Source organism: Oncorhynchus mykiss, chromosome 27 (assembly GCF_013265735.2).
Source record: "Oncorhynchus mykiss isolate Arlee chromosome 27, USDA_OmykA_1.1, whole genome shotgun sequence".
NCBI lineage: Eukaryota > Metazoa > Chordata > Actinopteri > Salmoniformes > Salmonidae > Oncorhynchus > Oncorhynchus mykiss.
Window position 1 is genome coordinate 37,416,453 of NC_048591.1, and position 17,463 is coordinate 37,433,915.

Here is a 17,463-nt window from a genome sequence, read left to right on the forward strand (position 1 = left end):
CTCTCCCCCTCCATCTCTCTCCATCTCTGCCCCTCTTTCTCCATCTCTCTCTCTCCATCTCCCCCCTCTCTCTCTCTCCATCTCTGCCCCTCTTTCTCCATCTCTCTCTCTCCATCTCCCCCCTCTCTCCATCTCCCCCTCTCCATCTCCCCCTCTCTCTCTCTCCATCTCCCCCTCTCCATCTCCCCCCTCTCTCTCTATCTCCCCCCTCTCTCTCTATCTCCCCCCTCTCTCTCCATCTCCCCCCCCCTCTCTCCATCTCCCCCCTCTCTCTCCATCTCCCCCCTCTCTCTCCATCCCCCCCCCTCTCTCTCCATCTCCCCCCTCTCTCCCCATCTCCCCCCTCTCTCTCCATCTCCACCCTCTCTCTAACTGCATGTATGATGCTCTTCCAGGTTGACATATGGATAAACTTCTACTACATATAAAATAGATACTCCATTCAGCGGGTTAGGCTAATATGAAATGTTGTGCATAATTCAGAACATTCCTATGACAACAGTAATGTACTGTACTAATACACATTAAATACGTATGATATGACTATATATGGCAAGGACAGGGGAAACTCTGCTCACATAGCAGATAAAACTCATTTCAACTCTCCACCTCAGCATTTCTCCTCTTCCTCCTCCTCCCGTTGAATTCCTTTCATTCAAAATGATGAGAGCAAAGTTAAGGCAACAGACAGACAGTCTGACACAGAGGGAGAGGAGGGGTGAGGGGCTTGTTGCTTGGAGACAGAACCATCTTCCTTCACTTGTTTCTTCCCAGTGGAGGGAGGTAGGGGGGGAGTGAAGGGGGGGGTTCCAGGGTTCAAAGCTTAGAGGTGAAGCCCAGTTCAAAGTTCAGTCATCCAGGTCTGTGCTCTGCTGTCCCTCTGTCTGTCTGTCACACCAGTGTGATCTCCACCTCCTCAGTCTTTTCTGTCTGTCTGTCACACCAGTGTGATCTCCACCTCCTCAGTCTTCTCTGTCTGTCTGTCACACCAGTGTGATCTCCACCTCCTCAGTCTTCTCCATCTGTCTGTCACACCAGTGTGATCTCCACCTCCTCAGTCTTCTCTGTCTGTCTGTCACACCAGTGTGATCTCCACTTCCTCAGTCTTCTCCATCTGTCTGTCACACCAGTGTGATCTCCACCTCCTCAGTCTTCTCTGTCTGTCTGTCACACCAGTGTGATCTCCACCTCCTCAGTCTTCTCTGTCTGTCTGTCACACCAGTGTGATCTCCACCTCCTCAGTCTTCTCTGTATGTCTGTCTGTCACACCAGTGTGATCTCCACCTCCTCAGTCTTCTCCATCTGTCTGTCACACCAGTGTGATCTCTACCTCCTCAGTCTTCTCTGTCTGTCTGTCATACCAGTGTGATCTCCACCTCCTCAGTCTTCTCTGTCTGTCTGTCACACCAGTATGATCTCCACCTCCTCAGTCTTCTCCATCTGTCTGTCACACCAGTGTGATCTCCACTTCCTCAGTCTTCTCCATCTGTCTGTCACACCAGTGTGATCTCCACCTCCTCAGTCTTCTCTGTCTGTCTGTCACACCAGTGTGATCTCCACCTCCTCAGTCTTCTCTGTCTGTCTGTCTGTCACACCAGTATGATCTCCACCTCCTCAGTCTTCTCCATCTGTCTGTCACACCAGTGTGATCTCCACTTCCTCAGTCTTCTCCATCTGTCTGTCACACCAGTGTGATCTCCACCTCCTCAGTCTTCTCTGTCTGTCTGTCACACCAGTGTGATCTCCACCTCCTCAGTCTTCTCTGTCTGTCTGTCTGTCACACCAGTATGATCTCCACCTCCTCAGTCTTCTCTGTCTGTCTGTCACACCAGTGTGATCTCCACTTCCTCAGTCTTCTCCATCTGTCTGTCACACCAGTGCGATCTCCACCTCCTCGGTCTTCTCTGTCTGTCTGTCACACCAGTGTGATCTCCACCTCCTCAGTCTTCTCTGTCTGTCTGTCACACCAGTGTGATCTCCACCTCCTCAGTCTTCTCCGTCTGTCTGTCACACCAGTGTGATCTCCACCTCCTCAGTCTTCTCTGTCTGTTTGTGAGGTTTCTGCTTGGGGGGCGGAGGTGCTGCACGGACCTATGAGGGGAGAGAGAAGGGGGGGGTCATTTAACATTTAACACACATGCAGCACTGTTGCCTCAATGATTTTGGATTCACTCTGCTTCTCTCAATACTGTGCTTGATCTAGGCTGCGGTCTTGGGGTGGCTTACAGGTCGTAGTGTGCTGATGCCTCCGTCGGGGGTGAACCGGGAGGGCTGGGGGAACTCTGGAGACACTGGACTATGATCTGAGAGAGACAGAGACAGAGAGAAAGAGAGAGAGAAAGAGAGAGAGACAGACAGAGAAAGAGAGACAGAGAGACAGAGACAGACAGAGAAAGAGAGAGAGACAGAGAGAGAGAGAAAGAGAGACAGAGACAGAGAAAGAGAGAGAGACAGAGACAGACAGAGAGAGAAAGAGAGAGAGACAGAGACAGACAGAGAGAGAAAGAGAGAGAGAGAAAGAGAGAGAAAGAGAGAGAGAGAAAGAGAGAGACAGAGAGAGAGAAAGACAGACAGACAAAGAAAGAGAGAGACAGACAGACAAAGAAAAAGAGAGAGAGACAGACAAAGAGAGAGAGAGAGAGAGAGAGAGACACAGAATAGAAATTACGATGATGATCTATTTTTACAGTCTTACCCAGTGTATGTAACTGTTACTCCTTCTTACATGTTTAAAAACTATAAACCCAGCTTTGGTCACTCTCTTACTGCGAGTGGGTCCTGTACATGTGTAAAAACTATAAACCCAGCTCTGGTCAATCTCTTACTGTGAGTGGGTCCCTTGTACATTGTGGGAGGTGGCTTGTGTTCCCCATTGACAGAGGGAGATCGAGGGAGGGGCGGAGGGGTGGGGGTGTCTGGGGTGGAGTAGGGGCTGCAGGGGGGCTGATCATACAGAGGGAGGGGCGGCAACGAGGAGGGCAGCCTCGAAGATGGAGAGATCTGGAGGAGAAAGAGGGAAACAAAGTCAAAATTAGGGGTTGGAGGACAATGTCAATCATCTTTCACAGATTCTGCATATTGTGACTTATTCCTAATCATTGAAAACACTATCAATATAACTGGTCCTTCCAATCATTTTTTACATTTACATGTGAGTCAATAAGCAGACACCCTTATCCAGAGAAAAGATAGTAGTGAGTCATTTAGCAGACTCTCGTATCCAGAGAGACTTACAGTAGTGAGTCATTTAGCAGACTCTCGTATCCAGAGAGACTTACAGTAGTGAGTCATTTTGCAGACTCTCTTATCCAGAGACTTACAGTAGTGAGTCATTTAGCAGACTCTCTTATCCAGAGAGAATTACAGTAGTGAGTCATTTAACAGACTCTCTTATCCAGAGAGAATTACAGTAGTGAGTCATTTAACAGACTCTCTTATCCAGAGAGAATTACAGTAGTGAGTCATTTAACAGACTCTCTTATCCAGCGAGATGTACAGTAGTGAGTCATTTAGCAGACTCTTATCCAGAGAGACTTACAGTAGTGAGTAATTTAGCAGACACTCTTATCCAGAGATAAGATAGTAGTGAGTCATTTAGCAGACTCTCGTATCCAGAGAGACGTACAGTAGTGAGTCATTTAGCAGACTCTCTTATCCAGAGAGACTTACAGTAGTGAGTCATTTAGCAGACACTCTTATCCAGAGACTTACAGTAGTGAGTCAATAAGCAGACACCCTTATCCAGAGAGACTTACAGTAGTGAGTCATTTAACAGACTCTCTTATCCAGAGAGACGTACAGTAGTGAGTCATTTAGCAGACTCTCTTATCCAGAGAGACGTACAGTAGTGAGTCATTTAACAGACTCTCTTATCCAGAGAGACTTACAGTAGTGAGTCAATAAGCAGACACTCTTATCCAGAGAGACTTACAGTAGTGAGTCATTTAACAGACTCTCTTATCCAGAGAGACGTACAGTAGTGAGTCATTTAGCAGACTCTCTTATCCAGAGAGACTTACAGTAGTGAGTCATTTAGCAGACACTCTTATCCAGAGACTTACAGTAGTGAGTCAATAAGCAGACACCCTTATCCAGAGAGACTTACAGTAGTGAGTCATTTAGCAGACTCTCTTATCCAGAGAGACTTACAGTAGTGAGTCATTTAGCAGATGTTCTTATCCAGAGAGACTTACAGTAGTGAGTAATTTAGCAGACTCTCTTATCCAGAGATAAGATAGTAGTGAGTCATTTAGGAGACACTCGTATCCAGAGAGATTTACAGTAGTGAGTCAATAAGCAGACACCCTTATCCAGAGAGACTTACAGTAGTGAGTCATTTAGCAGACTCTCTTATCCAGAGAGACTTACAGTAGTGAGCCATTTAGCAGATGTTCTTATCCAGAGAGACTTACAGTAGTGAGTAATTTAGCAGACTCTCTTATCCAGAGATAAGATAGTAGTGAGTCATTTAGCAGACACTCGTATCCAGAGAGACTTACAGTAGTGAGTCATTTAGCAGACTCTCGTATCCAGAGAGACTTACAGTAGTGAGTCATCTAGCAGACTCTCTTATCCAGAGATAAGATAGTAGTGAGTCATTTAGCAGACACTCGTATCCAGAGAGACTTACAGTAATGAGTCATCTAGCAGACTCTTATCCAGAGAGACTTACAGTAGTGAGTAATTTAGCAGACACTCTTATCCAGAGATAAGATAGTAGTGAGTCATTTAGCAGACTCTCGTATCCAGAGAGACGTACAGTAGTGAGTCATTTAGCAGACTCTCTTATCCAGAGAGACTTACAGTAGTGAGTCATTTAGCAGACTCTCGTATCCAGAGAGACTTACAGTAGTGAGTCATTTAACAGACTCTCTTATCCAGAGACTTACAGTAGTGAGTCATTTAGCAGACTCTCTTATCCAGAGAGACTTACAGTAGTGAGTCATTTAGCAGACTCTCTTATCCAGAGAGACTTACAGTAGTGAGTCATTTAGCAGACTCTCTTATCCAGAGACTTACAGTAGTGAGTCATTTAGCAGACTCTCGTATCCAGAGAGACTTACAGTAGTGAGTCATTTAGCAGACTCTCTTATCCAGAGAGACGTACAGTAGTGAGTCATTTAGCAGACTCTCGTATCCAGAGAGACTTACAGTAGTGAGTCATTTAGCAGACTCTCTTATCCAGAGAGACTTACAGTAGTGAGTCATTTAGCAGACACTCTTATCCAGAGAGACTTACAGTAGTGAGTCATTTAGCAGACTCTCTTATCCAGAGAGATTTACAGTAGTGAGTCATTTAGCAGACTCTCGTATCCAGAGAGACTTACAGTAGTGAGTCATTTAGCAGACTCTCCTATCCAGAGAGACGTACAGTAGTGAGTCATTTAGCAGACTCTCGTATCCAGAGAGACTTACAGTAGTGAGTCATTTAGCAGACTCTCTTATCCAGAGACTTACAGTAGTGAGTCATTTAGCACACTCTCTTATCCAGAGACTTACAGTAGTGAGTCATTTAGCAGACTCTCTTATCCAGAGAGACGTACAGTAGTGAGTCATTTAACAGACTCTCTTATCCAGAGAGACTTACAGTAGTGAGTCATTTAGCAGACTCGTATCCAGAGAGACTTACAGTAGTGAGTCATTTAGCAGACTCTCGTATCCAGAGAGACTTACAGTAGTGAGTCATTTAGCAGACTCGTATCCAGAGAGACTTACAGTAGTGAGTCATTTAGCAGACTCTCTTATCCAGAGACTTACAGTAGTGAGTCATTTAGCAGACTCTCTTATCCAGAGAGACTTACAGTAGTGAGTCATTTAGCAGACTCTCTTATCCAGAGACTTACAGTAGTGAGTCATTTAGCAGACTCTCGTATCCAGAGAGACTTACAGTAGTGAGTCATTTAGCAGACTCTCGTATCCAGAGAGACTTACAGTAGTGAGTCATTTAGCAGACTCTCTTATCCAGAGACTTACAGTAGTGAGTCATTTAGCAGACTCTCGTATCCAGAGACTTACAGTAGTGAGTCATTTAGCAGACTCTCTTATCCAGAGACTTACAGTAGTGAGTCATTTAGCAGACTCTCGTATCCAGAGAGACTTACAGTAGTGAGTCATTTAGCAGACTCGTATCCAGAGAGACTTACAGTAGTGAGTCATTTAGCAGACTCTCGTATCCAGAGAGACTTACAGTAGTGAGTCATTTAGCAGACTCTCTTATCCAGAGACTTACAGTAGTGAGTCATTTAGCAGACTCTCTTATCCAGAGACTTACAGTAGTGAGTCATTTAGCAGACTCTCTTATCCAGAGAGACTTACAGTAGTGAGTCATTTAGCAGACACTCTTATCCAGAGACTTACAGTAGTGAGTCATTTAACAGACTCTCTTATCCAGAGAGACTTACAGTAGTGAGTCATTTAACAGACTCTCTTATCCAGAGAGACTTACAGTAGTGAGTCATTTAGCAGACTCTCTTATCCAGAGACTTACAGTAGTGAGTCATTTAGCAGACTCTCTTATCCAGAGACTTACAGTAGTGAGTCATTTAGCAGACTCTCTTATCCAGAGAGACTTACAGTAGTGAGTCATTTAGCAGACTCTCTTATCCAGAGACTTACAGTAGTGAGTCATTTAGCAGACTCTCTTATCCAGAGAGACTTACAGTAGTGAGTCATTTAACAGACTCTCTTATCCAGAGACTTACAGTAGTGAGTCATTTAGCAGACTCTCTTATCCAGAGAGACTTACAGTAGTGAGTCATTTAGCAGACTCTCTTATCCAGAGAGACTTACAGTAGTGAGTCATTTAGCAGACACTCTTATCCAGAGAGACTTACAGTAGTGAGTCATTTAGCAGACTCTCTTATCCAGAGAGATTTACAGTAGTGAGTCATTTAGCAGACTCTCGTATCCAGAGAGACTTACAGTAGTGAGTCATTTAGCAGACTCTCCTATCCAGAGAGACGTACAGTAGTGAGTCATTTAGCAGACTCTCGTATCCAGAGAGACTTACAGTAGTGAGTCATTTAGCAGACTCTCTTATCCAGAGACTTACAGTAGTGAGTCATTTAGCACACTCTCTTATCCAGAGACTTACAGTAGTGAGTCATTTAGCAGACTCTCTTATCCAGAGAGACGTACAGTAGTGAGTCATTTAACAGACTCTCTTATCCAGAGAGACTTACAGTAGTGAGTCATTTAGCAGACTCGTATCCAGAGAGACTTACAGTAGTGAGTCATTTAGCAGACTCTCGTATCCAGAGAGACTTACAGTAGTGAGTCATTTAGCAGACTCGTATCCAGAGAGACTTACAGTAGTGAGTCATTTAGCAGACTCTCTTATCCAGAGATTTACAGTAGTGAGTCATTTAGCAGACTCTCTTATCCAGAGAGACTTACAGTAGTGAGTCATTTAGCAGACTCTCTTATCCAGAGATAAGATAGTAGTGAGTCATTTAGCAGACACTCGTATCCAGAGAGACTTACAGTAGTGAGTCAATAAGCAGACACTCTTATCCAGAGAGACTTACAGTAGTGAGTCATTTAACAGACTCTCTTATCCAGAGAGACGTACAGTAGTGAGTCATTTAGCAGACTCTCTTATCCAGAGAGACTTACAGTAGTGAGTCATTTAGCAGACACTCTTATCCAGAGACTTACAGTAGTGAGTCAATAAGCAGACACCCTTATCCAGAGAGACTTACAGTAGTGAGTCATTTAGCAGACTCTCTTATCCAGAGAGACTTACAGTAGTGAGTCATTTAGCAGATGTTCTTATCCAGAGAGACTTACAGTAGTGAGTAATTTAGCAGACTCTCTTATCCAGAGATAAGATAGTAGTGAGTCATTTAGCAGACACTCGTATCCAGAGAGATTTACAGTAGTGAGTCAATAAGCAGACACCCTTATCCAGAGAGACTTACAGTAGTGAGTCATTTAGCAGACTCTCTTATCCAGAGAGACTTACAGTAGTGAGCCATTTAGCAGATGTTCTTATCCAGAGAGACTTACAGTAGTGAGTAATTTAGCAGACTCTCTTATCCAGAGATAAGATAGTAGTGAGTCATTTAGCAGACACTCGTATCCAGAGAGACTTACAGTAGTGAGTCATTTAGCAGACTCTCGTATCCAGAGAGACTTACAGTAGTGAGTCATCTAGCAGACTCTCTTATCCAGAGATAAGATAGTAGTGAGTCATTTAGCAGACACTCGTATCCAGAGAGACTTACAGTAATGAGTCATCTAGCAGACTCTTATCCAGAGAGACTTACAGTAGTGAGTAATTTAGCAGACACTCTTATCCAGAGATAAGATAGTAGTGAGTCATTTAGCAGACTCTCGTATCCAGAGAGACGTACAGTAGTGAGTCATTTAGCAGACTCTCTTATCCAGAGAGACTTACAGTAGTGAGTCATTTAGCAGACTCTCGTATCCAGAGAGACTTACAGTAGTGAGTCATTTAACAGACTCTCTTATCCAGAGACTTACAGTAGTGAGTCATTTAGCAGACTCTCTTATCCAGAGAGACTTACAGTAGTGAGTCATTTAGCAGACTCTCTTATCCAGAGAGACTTACAGTAGTGAGTCATTTAGCAGACTCTCTTATCCAGAGACTTACAGTAGTGAGTCATTTAGCAGACTCTCGTATCCAGAGAGACTTACAGTAGTGAGTCATTTAGCAGACTCTCTTATCCAGAGAGACGTACAGTAGTGAGTCATTTAGCAGACTCTCGTATCCAGAGAGACTTACAGTAGTGAGTCATTTAGCAGACTCTCTTATCCAGAGAGACTTACAGTAGTGAGTCATTTAGCAGACACTCTTATCCAGAGAGACTTACAGTAGTGAGTCATTTAGCAGACTCTCTTATCCAGAGAGATTTACAGTAGTGAGTCATTTAGCAGACTCTCGTATCCAGAGAGACTTACAGTAGTGAGTCATTTAGCAGACTCTCCTATCCAGAGAGACGTACAGTAGTGAGTCATTTAGCAGACTCTCGTATCCAGAGAGACTTACAGTAGTGAGTCATTTAGCAGACTCTCTTATCCAGAGACTTACAGTAGTGAGTCATTTAGCACACTCTCTTATCCAGAGACTTACAGTAGTGAGTCATTTAGCAGACTCTCTTATCCAGAGAGACGTACAGTAGTGAGTCATTTAACAGACTCTCTTATCCAGAGAGACTTACAGTAGTGAGTCATTTAGCAGACTCGTATCCAGAGAGACTTACAGTAGTGAGTCATTTAGCAGACTCTCGTATCCAGAGAGACTTACAGTAGTGAGTCATTTAGCAGACTCGTATCCAGAGAGACTTACAGTAGTGAGTCATTTAGCAGACTCTCTTATCCAGAGACTTACAGTAGTGAGTCATTTAGCAGACTCTCTTATCCAGAGAGACTTACAGTAGTGAGTCATTTAGCAGACTCTCTTATCCAGAGACTTACAGTAGTGAGTCATTTAGCAGACTCTCGTATCCAGAGAGACTTACAGTAGTGAGTCATTTAGCAGACTCTCGTATCCAGAGAGACTTACAGTAGTGAGTCATTTAGCAGACTCTCTTATCCAGAGACTTACAGTAGTGAGTCATTTAGCAGACTCTCGTATCCAGAGACTTACAGTAGTGAGTCATTTAGCAGACTCTCTTATCCAGAGACTTACAGTAGTGAGTCATTTAGCAGACTCTCGTATCCAGAGAGACTTACAGTAGTGAGTCATTTAGCAGACTCGTATCCAGAGAGACTTACAGTAGTGAGTCATTTAGCAGACTCTCGTATCCAGAGAGACTTACAGTAGTGAGTCATTTAGCAGACTCTCTTATCCAGAGACTTACAGTAGTGAGTCATTTAGCAGACTCTCTTATCCAGAGACTTACAGTAGTGAGTCATTTAGCAGACTCTCTTATCCAGAGAGACTTACAGTAGTGAGTCATTTAGCAGACACTCTTATCCAGAGACTTACAGTAGTGAGTCATTTAACAGACTCTCTTATCCAGAGAGACTTACAGTAGTGAGTCATTTAACAGACTCTCTTATCCAGAGAGACTTACAGTAGTGAGTCATTTAGCAGACTCTCTTATCCAGAGACTTACAGTAGTGAGTCATTTAGCAGACTCTCTTATCCAGAGACTTACAGTAGTGAGTCATTTAGCAGACTCTCTTATCCAGAGAGACTTACAGTAGTGAGTCATTTAGCAGACTCTCTTATCCAGAGACTTACAGTAGTGAGTCATTTAGCAGACTCTCTTATCCAGAGAGACTTACAGTAGTGAGTCATTTAACAGACTCTCTTATCCAGAGACTTACAGTAGTGAGTCATTTAGCAGACTCTCTTATCCAGAGAGACTTACAGTAGTGAGTCATTTAGCAGACTCTCTTATCCAGAGAGACTTACAGTAGTGAGTCATTTAGCAGACACTCTTATCCAGAGAGACTTACAGTAGTGAGTCATTTAGCAGACTCTCTTATCCAGAGAGATTTACAGTAGTGAGTCATTTAGCAGACTCTCGTATCCAGAGAGACTTACAGTAGTGAGTCATTTAGCAGACTCTCCTATCCAGAGAGACGTACAGTAGTGAGTCATTTAGCAGACTCTCGTATCCAGAGAGACTTACAGTAGTGAGTCATTTAGCAGACTCTCTTATCCAGAGACTTACAGTAGTGAGTCATTTAGCACACTCTCTTATCCAGAGACTTACAGTAGTGAGTCATTTAGCAGACTCTCTTATCCAGAGAGACGTACAGTAGTGAGTCATTTAACAGACTCTCTTATCCAGAGAGACTTACAGTAGTGAGTCATTTAGCAGACTCGTATCCAGAGAGACTTACAGTAGTGAGTCATTTAGCAGACTCTCGTATCCAGAGAGACTTACAGTAGTGAGTCATTTAGCAGACTCGTATCCAGAGAGACTTACAGTAGTGAGTCATTTAGCAGACTCTCTTATCCAGAGATTTACAGTAGTGAGTCATTTAGCAGACTCTCTTATCCAGAGAGACTTACAGTAGTGAGTCATTTAGCAGACTCTCTTATCCAGAGACTTACAGTAGTGAGTCATTTAGCAGACTCTCGTATCCAGAGAGACTTACAGTAGTGAGTCATTTAGCAGACTCTCGTATCCAGAGAGACTTACAGTAGTGAGTCATTTAGCAGACTCTCTTATCCAGAGACTTACAGTAGTGAGTCATTTAGCAGACTCTCGTATCCAGAGACTTACAGTAGTGAGTCATTTAGCAGACTCTCTTATCCAGAGACTTACAGTAGTGAGTCATTTAGCAGACTCTCGTATCCAGAGAGACTTACAGTAGTGAGTCATTTAGCAGACTCGTATCCAGAGAGACTTACAGTAGTGAGTCATTTAGCAGACTCTCGTATCCAGAGAGACTTACAGTAGTGAGTCATTTAGCAGACTCTCTTATCCAGAGACTTACAGTAGTGAGTCATTTAGCAGACTCTCTTATCCAGAGACTTACAGTAGTGAGTCATTTAGCAGGCTCTCTTATCCAGAGAGACTTACAGTAGTGAGTCATTTAGCAGACACTCTTATCCAGAGACTTACAGTAGTGAGTCATTTAACAGACTCTCTTATCCAGAGAGACTTACAGTAGTGAGTCATTTAACAGACTCTCTTATCCAGAGAGACTTACAGTAGTGAGTCATTTAGCAGACTCTCTTATCCAGAGACTTACAGTAGTGAGTCATTTAGCAGACTCTCTTATCCAGAGACTTACAGTAGTGAGTCATTTAGCAGACTCTCTTATCCAGAGAGACTTACAGTAGTGAGTCATTTAGCAGACTCTCTTATCCAGAGACTTACAGTAGTGAGTCATTTAGCAGACTCTCTTATCCAGAGAGACTTACAGTAGTGAGTCATTTAACAGACTCTCTTATCCAGAGAGACTTACAGTAGGGAGTCATTTAGCAGACTCTCTCATCCAGAGACTTACAGTAGTGAGTCATTTAACAGACTCTCTTATCCAGAGAGACTTACAGTAGTGAGTGCATATATTTTTCATACTGTTGGAAACTACAACATCGCACAGTTCCGGCTGGATCTGATTTATCGCTAGAGAAACTGTGCAATGTGCTGAAGGGAAAAAAAAAAAAAGGAAATGGAATTCAAATAATTGAACCTACTTCAGTCAATTAGTTGTTTAAAAAACGTAAAATACCCGGAATGTTGATTAATCGCTCAGCACTAGCGTGCATGCATGCATTTGTGTGTGTGTGCTTGTGTGCTCTCAAGTGTGTGTGTGTGTAAGTGTGTACCAGTGTGTCTGCTCCCCAGTGTGTGTGTGTGTGTGTGTGTGTGTGTGTGTGTACCAGTGTGTCTGCTCCCCAGTGTGTGTGTGTGTGTGTGTGTGTACCAGTTTGTCTGCTCCCCAGTGTGTCTGCGTGTGTGTGTGTACCAGTTTGTCTACACTGTTCTCTCTGCTCTCAGTCAGGTCCTCCACCAGTACAGAAGGGAAGACTCCCACTCGTCCATTGAACTCTCCCTCCCAGAAGCCATCGTCTGTTTGGGTGTCTCTGTTGAGTAGACGGATGACAGCCCCCTCTGGGAAGGACAGCTCCTCATCCGCCTGACCATCGTAGTCATACAGCGCCCTCACAAAACTCACTGGGGAGAGGGGGAGAGAGGAGGGGGGAGAGAGGAGAGGGAGGAGAGAGGAGGGGGGAGGGAGGAGAGAAGAGGGGGGAGAGAGGAGAGGGGAGGGCGGAGAGAGGAGGGGGGAGAGAGGAGAGGGAAGAGGGGGGGAGAGGAGAGGGGAGGGGGAAGAGGGGAGGGAGGAGAGGGGAGAGAGGAGAGGGAAGAGGGAAGAGGGGGGAGAGGGGAGGGAGGAGAGAAGAGAGGGAAGAGGGGGGAGAGAGGAGAGGGGAGGGAGGAGAGAGGAGGGGAGAGGGAGGAGGGGGGAGAGAGGAGAGGGGAGGGAGGAGAGGAGGGGGGAGAGAGAAGGGGGGAGAGAGGAGAGGGGAGGGAGGAGAGAGGAGGGGGGAGAGAGGAGAGGGAAGAGGGGGGAGAGGAGAGGGGAGGGAGGAGAGAGGAGGGGGGAGAGAGGAGAGGGGAGAGGAGGAGAGACGGGGGAGAGTGATAGGGGGGAGAGAGGGGAGGGAGGAGAGAGGAGGAGGGAGAGAGGATCGGGGAGAGGAGGAGAGAGGGAGGAGAGAGGAGGAGGGAGAGAGGATCGGGGAGAGGAGAGAGGGAGGAGAAAGAGGGGGAGAGAGGATAGGGGAGAGGAGGAGAGAGGGGGGAGAGTGAGAGGGGGGAGAGAGGAGAGGGGAGAGGAGGAGAGAGGGGGAGAGTGAGAGGGAAGAGGGAAGAGGGGGGAGAGAGGAGAGGGGAGGGAGGAGAGAGGAGGAGGGAGAGAGGAGAGGGGAGAGTGAGAGGGGGGAGAGAGGGGAGGGAGAAGAGAGGAGGAGGGAGAGAGGATCGGGGAGAGGAGGAGAGAGGGGGGAGAGAGGTTAGGGGAGAGGAGGAGAGGGGGAGAGTGAGAGGGGGGAGAGAGGAGGGGGGAGAGGGGGGGAGAGAGGAGAGGGGAGAGGAGGAGAGAGGGGGGAGAGTGAGAGGGGGGAGAGAGGAGAGGGAAGAGGAGGATTATAATTAAATTCTGGAACAATCCATGAGGCTTGAACCTACTGAAGTTAATGAACACACATTGGTTTCAGATCTTTGATCAAAGTCTTGATCTGACAAACAAGTTGGAAATGTGTCTATATTCTTTGAGAGGGTTTGAATTTGCCTAGTTTTTGTGCATGTGTGTGTAGTGGTGTGTGCATGTGTGTGTAGTGGTGTTTGCATGTGTGTGTAGTGGTGTTTGCATGTGTGTGTAGTGGTGTTTGCATGTGTGTGTAGTGGTGTTTGCATGTGTGTGTAGTGGTGTGTTCTTACAGCTGGCGTCTCCGTTGATGCTGCCAGTGTGTATCTCTGGCTCGGTGGAGTTGGAGGAGGTGTGTGAACGTGCGTCCAGGGCAGCGAGAGACTGGAGCATGCTCAGTAGGCTGCTAGAGGTGGGGAACTGAAGATACTTCTCTGGGACGTAGCCAATCAGCCCTGTCTTACTTCTCGCCTGAAACAGCCAATCACACAACAGGATGTTAGACCATGAACCAATTACAGAGCTCTGTGTTAAAGGACAGCCCTGGTCAACCAATGAAAGAGGACTATATTAGGCAGTGCTGTGTGTTTAGTGTCTGCCTATAGGGAGGAGGTCAGAGACCTGGCCGGGTGGTGCCAGAATAACAACCTCTCCCTCAACGTAACCAAGACTAAGGAGATGAATGTGGACTACAGGAAAAGGAGGGCCGAGCACGCCCCCATTCTCATCGACGAGGCTGTAGTGGAGCAGGTTGAGGTCTTCAAGTTCCTTGGTGTCCACATCACCAACAAATTAGAATGGTCCGAACACACCAAGACAGTCGTGAAGAGGGCACGACAAAGCCTATTCCCCCTCAGGAAACTAAAAATATTTGGCATGGGTCCTTAGATCCTCAGAAGGTTCTACAGCTGCATCACTTTAACTCCACATTCATGTACATACTACCTCAATTGGCCGACCAACCAGTGCTCCTGCACATTGGTTAACCAGGCTATCTGCTTTGTGTCCCACCACCCACCAACCCCTCTTTTACGCTTCTGCTACTCTCTGTTTATCATACATATATGCATAGTCACTTTAACCGTATCTACATGTACATACTACCTCAATCAGCCTGACTAACCAGTGTCTGTATATAGCCTCGCTACTGTATATAGCCCCTCTACTGTATATAGCCTCTACTGTATATAGCCCCTCTACTGTATATAGCCTCGCTACTGTATATAGCCCCTCTACTGTATATAGCCTCTACTGTATATAGCCCCTCTACTGTATATAGCCTCGCTACTGTATATAGCCCCTCTACTGTATATAGCCCCTCTACTGTATATAGCCCCTCTACTGTATATAGCCCCTCTACTGTATATAGCCCCTCTACTGTATATAGCCTCGCTACTGTATATAGCCCCTCTACTGTATATAGCCTCTCTACTGTATATAGCCCCTCTACTGTATATAGCCTCGCTACTGTATATAGCCCCTCTACTGTATATAGCCTCTACTGTATATAGCCTCTACTGTATATAGCCTCTCTACTGTATACAGCCTCTACTATAAATAGACTCGCTAATGTATATAGCCCCTCTACTGTAAATAGCCCCTCTACTGTATATAGCCTCTCTACTGTATATAGCCTCTCTACTGTATATAGCCCCTCTACTGTATATAGTCTCTCCACTGTATATAGCCTCTCTACTGTATATAGCCTCTCTACTGTATATAGCCCCTCTACTGTATATAGTCTCTACTGTATATAGCCTCTCTACTGTATATAGCCTCTACTGTATATAGCCTCTCTACTGTATATAGCCTCTACTATAAATAGCCTCGCTACTGTATATAGCCTCTCTACTGTATATAGCCTCACTACTGTATATAGCCTCACTACTTTATATAGCCTCAACTGTATATAGCCTCGATACTGTATTTAGTCTCTCTACTGTATATAGCCTCTACTGTATATAGCCTCGCTACTGTATAACGCCTCTCTACTGTATAAAGCCTCGCTACTGTATATAGCCTCTACTGTATATAGCCTCACTACTGTATATAGCCTCTCTACTGTATATAGCCTCTACTGTATATAGCCTCTACTGTATATAGCCTCTCTACTGTATATAGCCTCACTACTGTATATAGCCTCAACTGTATATAGCCTCGCTACTGTATATAGCCTCTCTACTGTATATAGCCTCGCTACTGTATATAGCCCCTTTACTGTATATAGCCCCTCTACTGTATAGCCTCTCTACTGTATATAGCCTCTACTGTATGTAGCCTCTCTACTGTATATAGCCTCTCTACTGTATATAGCCTCTACTGTATATAGCCTCTACTGTATATAGCCTCTCTACTGTATATAGCCTCACTACTGTATATAGTCTCAACTGTATATAGCCTCGCTACTGTATATAGCCTCTCTACTATAAATAGCCTCGTTAATGTATATAGCCCCTCTACTGTAAATAGCCCCTCTACTGTATATAGCCTCTCTACTGTATATAGCCTCTCTACTGTATATAGCCCCTCTACTGTATATAGTCTCTCCACTGTATATAGCCTCTCTACTGTATATAGCCTCTCTACTGTATATAGCCTCTCTACTGTATATAGCCTCTACTATAAATAGCCTCGCTACTGTATATAGCCTCTCTACTGTATATAGCCTCACTACTGTATATAGCCTCACTACTTTATATAGCCTCTACTGTATATAGCCTCGATACTGTATTTAGTCTCTCTACTGTATATAGCCTCACTAGTGTATATAGCCTCTACTGTATATAGCCGCACTACTGTATATAGCCTCTACTGTATATAGCCTCACTACTGTATATAGCCCCTCTACTGTATATAGCCTCACTACTGTATATAGCCTCTACTGTATATAGCCTCACTACTGTATATAGCCTCTACTGTATATAGCCTCACTACTGTATATAGCCTCTACTGTATATAGCCTCTCTACTGTATATAGCCTCTCTACTGTATATAGCCTCTCTACTGTATATAGCCTCTCTACTGTATAAGGCCTCTACTGTATATAGCCTCGCTACTGTATATAGCCTCACTACTGTATATAGCCTCACTACTGTATATAGCCTCTACTGTATATAGCCTCGCTACTGTATATAGCCTCTACTGTATATAGACTCGCTACTGTATATAGCCTCTCTACTGTATATAGCCCCTCTACTGTATATAGCCTCTACTGTATATAGCCTCTACTGTATATAGCCTCTCTACTGTATATAGCCTCTACTATAAATAGCCTCGCTAATGTATATAGCCCCTCTACTGTAAATAGCCCCTCTACTGTATATAGCCTCTCTACTGTATATAGCCTCTCTACTGTATATAGCCCCTCTACTGTATATAGTCTCTCCACTGTATATAGCCTCTACTGTATATAGCCTCTACTGTATATAGCCTCTCTACTGTATATAGCCTCTACTATAAATAGCCTCGCTACTGTATATAGCCTCTCTACTGTATATAGCCTCACTACTGTATATAGCCTCACTACTTTATATAGCCTCTACTGTATATAGCCTCGATACTGTATTTAGTCTCTCTACTGTATATAGCCTCTACTGTATAACGCCTCTCTACTGTATATAGCCTCGCTACTGTATATAGCCTCTACTGTATATAGCCTCACTACTGTATATAGCCTCTCTACTGTATATAGCCTCTACTGTATATAGCCTCTACTGTATATAGCCTCTACTGTATATAGCCTCTCTACTGTATATAGCCTCAACTGTATATAGCCTCGCTACTGTATATAGCCTCTCTACTGTATATAGCGTCTCTACTGTATATAGCCTCGCTACTGTATATAGCCCCTCTACTGTATATAGCCCCTCTACTGTATATAGC

At 44.5% G+C, this 17,463-nt stretch overlaps 1 protein-coding gene across 4 annotated transcripts in view; it reads right to left on the reverse strand.

The window, feature by feature from the left end:
• Window positions 1-878: 878 nt before the first annotated feature.
• The window catches only part of LOC110512371 (F-BAR and double SH3 domains protein 2), a 107,307-nt gene continuing 90,722 nt past the window's right edge, over window positions 879-17,463 (reverse strand). For all 4 annotated transcript variants that reach the window (XM_036964898.1, XM_036964899.1, XM_036964896.1 and 1 more), the window contains 5 exons: window positions 13,875-14,052; window positions 12,397-12,605; window positions 2,826-3,000; window positions 2,227-2,303; window positions 879-2,091 (listed from right to left, as the gene is read on the reverse strand). In XM_036964898.1, coding sequence (XP_036820793.1) covers window positions 2,008-2,091; window positions 2,227-2,303; window positions 2,826-3,000; window positions 12,397-12,605; window positions 13,875-14,052 — 723 coding nt within the window. In that variant the 3' untranslated portion in view covers window positions 879-2,007. The remainder of the gene's footprint in view (window positions 2,092-2,226; window positions 2,304-2,825; window positions 3,001-12,396; window positions 12,606-13,874; window positions 14,053-17,463) is intronic.